The sequence below is a fragment of the Puntigrus tetrazona genome, unplaced genomic scaffold (genome assembly GCF_018831695.1).
Source record: "Puntigrus tetrazona isolate hp1 unplaced genomic scaffold, ASM1883169v1 S000000915, whole genome shotgun sequence".
Classification (NCBI taxonomy): Eukaryota; Metazoa; Chordata; class Actinopteri; order Cypriniformes; family Cyprinidae; genus Puntigrus; species Puntigrus tetrazona.
The window spans coordinates 1-5665 of record NW_025048515.1 but is presented as its reverse complement, the minus strand read 5'-3'; the positions used below and the strand labels follow the sequence as shown (position 1 = coordinate 5665).

The 5665-nt window shown below is 35.7% G+C and overlaps 1 protein-coding gene across 1 annotated transcript; it reads right to left on the bottom strand.

Annotated features, from left to right (window-relative positions):
- Nucleotides 1-950: 950 nt before the first annotated feature.
- LOC122335885 (low-density lipoprotein receptor-related protein 1B-like) lies at nucleotides 951-5219 on the bottom strand (the record flags this gene model as incomplete). Its single annotated transcript, XM_043233652.1, has 3 exons — nucleotides 5099-5219; nucleotides 4767-4989; nucleotides 951-1137 (listed from the first exon to the last, which is right to left on the bottom strand). Coding segments are annotated over exons 2-3 (358 nt in total), but the record flags the coding sequence as incomplete, so codon positions are not given.
- Nucleotides 5220-5665: the final 446 nt, after the last annotated feature.

The window sequence follows — 5665 nt, the reverse complement described above, 5'->3', positions numbered from 1 at the left end:
GCTAAACTAGGATATTTTGACACAAATTTATTAGCTACTTTTAGCAATATGGCTAAATGCGAATACAAAATTTAACCCAGCGTTTCTTAAATGTTTTAAAGTGAATAAAACTGTGATTAACGAACAGGAAGCAACAAGCAATGCTGCATGACAAAATGCTAACTAGCATGAGTAGCGTAACTAGCATTTGTAGCGTAAGCACAGGAAAACTAATATACGTTAAAAACTCCAATATTTTGACATAAACGCATTATTGTCTTTCTAGTATGGCTGAATGCTAATTTAAAATTTAGCTCTCTGTTTCTTCATTGCTACATAAATGCTAAATGGAGAAAATGCATCTAACTGTGTAGTTAGGTAAACAAAAAATAGGCTAATAAAATGTTGAAGTTGGGTTGAAAACACCATGTTTTGAACTATGTAAAGGACCACATGTCTATTTAAACTCTACTTGACAAAAAGTCACATGCTAATACTAATACTACATGCTAATACTAACCCAATACTAGCTAATTTAGTCCAATGTTACTTGATATTAATGCGATTAAAAAAAAGTGATAGGTCAGTTCATTACAAATGCTTGAAAGCACCCTAAAATCATAAAATCTCTCTTCGGATTTTATTTCTTACACTTGCGACTTTCGCAAAGCTGCGATTTTGCATCTTACAGTGAAACTGTAGTCCTCATTGTAAACTTTTTGGTGATGGAGATTTACCGCTAAACAAAGAACAGGCTTTACTGACGAGATGCGCTTGACTATATCGTGCAATATATTGCCCAGCCCTAAACGTATATTTACACGTAGAAATGCATTAATTTCTTGTATTACAGAAACTGGATCTAATATCATCATTTAAATAGAATTCAGTCCAAAAACATTAAAGCGTATCTATATTTTTAATCTAAGCCATTGCTGATTACATTAGTCACACTCCTACAACGCGTTTACCTGTAGGTTGAGCCAATCTGTGATAAACTCGGACAGCTCTGGCACTTTCCAAAGTGGTAACGGTGTTTGTGTCACTGCTGTTAAAGCGATTTATCCTAAATATGTCCACCTTGCTCTCTCTGGAGGGTTCAGAGCACGTCGCAAACAGGTAATCTTCAAAGAGCGCTAATCCGTACAGGTGCGACACCTAGAAAGAGAAACAGAGGGATGGGGAAAGAGAAAGACTCATCTAGAGGCCATGGCACCTCTTCGACTTAATTCTGAACACGACACAAATGCGTCTGCTTAAATTTGCTTCTTTAATCCATCCAGCTATAGAGCCAGTGTAACATTCGGTGAATAAACAGCAGCCCTGACAGACACCAGTTGAAATATGCAGGGATCTTTGATGTCAACATCTGTGCTACAAATTACCGGCGGGTAGCGTCGAGGCTTTGATTTCGGGGGAAAAAAAGGAGAAAGACTGACATTAAAAACAAATGAGTTAGAGGTGGCGGAGTTCATTTCAGGTTATCTTTTAGTGGCAGCTTTGAGGAAAAAAAAATACCAATATAGCCTTCGATAGAGTCCCAGGGAATATGCTAGAGCTGAGCCTCGCAGGAAATGGATGAACAAATCAATAAAAAAAAAGCACACAAAAGAGTTGTAGTGGGAAGCCAGGACTCTGCAAGGTCAAAACAACTCGATGCTCAACCAGGCTAACAGTTCTGGCTGGGGACAATGAGGCGGTTACAAAAGTGTCAAGGAAAACAAGTCCAAACATTGCATCCATGTGACAAATTTGCATAAACGGCCACAGTTTGGCTGCATGCTTCCTCATGCTTCCGGCGATTTCACAAGTAGGATGTTGATTCTGGAACTATTTTACTGGCAAGAAAGTCTGAGAGGATTTAACAGCGTTTGCCAGGTTAATGTCATAAAACATTTAAAAGGTTTACTTTGTGGTGACTACCATTCAAAAGTTTGGAGTTGATCACATTTGTTTTTGAAATCAGTCTCTTATGTTCATTTTATGTTCACTTTATTTATTTATTAAATATTACAATTCAAAAGAGGTTATTTCTGTTTTTTTGTGTATTTAATTTGTGCGATGCAAAGCTGAATTTCCAGCATAGTTACTCCAGTCTTTACGGTCACATGATCTTTAGGAAATCAGATTTGCAGAAAGATGTTCTATTATTCTCAATGTTGAAAGTAGTTGTAGATTTTTTCTTATTCATGATACATTAATATTTCTAAGGGATAGTTTACCCCCCAAAAATCGCTATTTACATGCATTCATGTCTTTCCAAACGCCTTAGACCTTTGGAAGACAAATTAAGATATTTTTGATAAAATCTGAGAGCTTTCTAACCATGTATAGACAGTAACACAACTGAAATGTTGCAGACCCAGAAAGGTATTAAGGACATACAGTACTTAAAATAATATTTTTTAATTTTTTTGCTGAGTATGGTCATAGAATGAATAAACTTCTTGTGGGATAAGAGTAAACTTAGGTATACAATATAAACCCGAAAGAAGTTGCTAGTAAAAATTACACTAAAATGTTGCAATGACAAAATACTGCACTACATTAAAAAAAAAAAAAATGTTAATATTAGCATTAATATAAAAACTTGATGTTATATTTTACAAAAGAGCAACAATTGGTAATGTTTGTTTTTAGTATGCATAATAGTAACCCTAGAATGTGATCAAATAAAAACTCTTTAAAATAGGTTTTTAAACACATATTATATAAATATATAAATTTAAAAAAAAGTATGAATGAACTATGTACGCCAAAACACATATGACAATATTTACAGTAAGCCAATGTTCATAATTTGTTAATGATGTAAACAAATTATTTGGATATTTTCATATCTGGGAAAAATGTGGGCTTAAATTGTTTAATTTAAAATAAAGTTACTCACACTATGTTTGCATAGTATCATAAAAAATGTTGAAATGTTATTGTGGCCTTAGAATAAGATGCATTGCAAACCAAAACTATAGTTGATCAATTAAAGGTCTGACTGTGTAAGATACGGTTGACAGGAAGGTTGTTCCGCAAACAAAGATTTTTGTATTCACAGCGACCACCACTGCTGCCAACAATTCAAGCCATCGCTGTGGAAACTCTGAAAACCCTGCAGTACGTTGACTGGGTGTCAGTACTTAGCATGAAAAATGTCTGAAAATCATACAAATCTTGTAAACCATGAACACCTGCGCGCAGGCAGTTTCCAAAAGGGATAGAAGGAATCTGTAACACACTTTTCTTAAATATCGCATCAGGCTATTAGTTAACTCCAGATGTCTCTTAAAGCTGATAAACAACCGTGGATGGATTATCTATTGTTTTTGAGAAAAATGCACGGGTTTGACAGTACCCTTGGCCCGTACTATGAACTATGGATGAAATTTATACTGAATTTATGAAGCTATGAATTTTGTATCACCATACTTTTGGGCCTGTTCGAGGGGAGAGGCCAAACTTTATAGCCTTCAAAATAAACTGCTTTAAGAGTTATTCAAAGGGGCATCATTTATCACAGCTTTACTGCTAACTATTAAGGCAGCTGGGTAAAAAACAGGCAAGGACTTCTTTCAGATAGCTTAGTTTAATAGAGGTCACCAATCTTTGCCCGTCTAAACTTTCTTATGCTATCTGGAACAGCATAAACAACATGTTTACCACCTATTTGGTGATTCACATGCAAATGGAAACACATCTTATGTTGTGTTGGGATATGCCCAATTTTATACAATATGGTATGCTAAACTCAGCACACAAAACGTTTATGCCAAACCTTGTACGACAATATTAACAGTAAGCCAATATGTTTGTGAAAAACAGTTTGCCATAAAAATAGTATGCTCGAATTTAGAGGATTCGAAAAATAGTACGCCAAAAGAGTAGAATGTGCAAATTCTGATTATATGCGAAAAATAAATAAATAAAAAAATGTCTGAATTGCTAGTATTTAAAAATACTATGCCAAAAAAGTACTTTCCGAATTTATGATATAAATAGATAACCAAAAGATTAGTATGCACGGCAATATTAACATCAAAATTCATAGATTTGAGAAAAAGTAGTATGTTCAAAGTCATAGTATATAAAAAAAACATGTAAAGTATAGTCCAAATTTACGTAGTACCCCAAAAGAGCAGCTAGTCCAAATTCATAGTATTTAAAAAATAGCACGTCAGTAAAGTAGTATGTCCGAAGCCATGTTACTCAAACAAGTGAAACAAAAGAGTATTAGGTTCATCGGTATTAACAATATGCCAATATTCTTAGATTTCAAATTCACAGTAAATGGAAAAATTAAAAGCACGCCAAGTATAGTTTAACATTACAGCAAAATTCGTAGTTTGTGACAAAAAAATAGTGTGTGCGAATCCATTTTGTATTTCGTATCTGAATTTGCAGCATGTACAAATTCATAGCTATCAAACAATAGTTTGCAAAAAACTGTGCGCCAGAAAAGTAGTATGTTAAAGTATATGAAATTATAGCATTTTAAAAAGTACGCCAAGTGTAGTATGTCAGAAATGTGTGAACTAATATCTAAAAAACGAAATGCGGCCTACTACTTCTACAGAGATTCTGGATTCGATGGATTCGATTCGAATAAATGGAAGTTGACCCAACTGGTTGACGTAGGCAGATGTAGTATATGAATTTAATTCGTACTTCCATTTTCAGATTACATGCTTTCATGTACCGCATACTTTTTTCAAACCAAATGTAGTACCTACTACACATGTCCGCAATTTGGTAAGCGACTTTGTACGAACAAACCAAGATTGAGCACGTCTTACCGTGTTTCCTTGGATGATCGCGTGTCTGTTCTTGCCGTTGTAATCCACGACTTCGATAAAATCCAGATAAGCGTCCGCCCAATAGACGAGCTTCCTCACCAAGTCCAGTGTCACGGCGGTTGGCTGTTCGGTTTTATACTCTACTATCCTGGTTCGGTTGGTGCCATCCATATTGCAGCGTTCCACCTTGGCTATCGTCCCGTAGTCCGTGAAAAAGAGTTTTCTGAGAACAGAAAAGACAAGAACAGGGCGGTTTTAAACCGGAATTTACTATCTGGCGTAAATGAAATCAAAAGTCAAGGCCGGTTAGGATTTAATCGATCCGCTCATACCCATTATTTTTCTATTCTGCAAAACATTGTTCCAGAACTGACTGCTTGCAGTTACAACAGCGCAATTAAACCGAGGCACTGTGAGCAAGAGCTGAATGAATGGGCCGCAGTATGATATTTCTCTTTATACTAACACGTACTGACAGAGGAATAAGAGAGGGGGAGGTCATCCGCATTACTCCGCACGAGGATTCTGGCACAAAAATGGTCCTCGTCGTCTGAAAGCGACAAACTGGCCCCAACAGCATGCACAACTCAGCACTGCATACAAATGAATGTTTACCGAGAGACCAAAGAGTTTCTCACGTCACAGACGCGTAGATGACTCGACATCAGATAAGGATGATTTATTCACTCCTATGAAAAATTCAACCAAGATCCTCCTCTAGGACGCATAACCATTTTAAGATAGTACAAATAGCTGAATATCTTTGCATAGGTCAAGCAAATTATGAACTGTTTGTTTAGATAGGGTTCTAAAAAGGTCACATTATTGACCTTTCATCGGTTATTTACACTTCAGTGACCGTGAAATGAAAGTATGACAAAATATATTTATCTATTTTT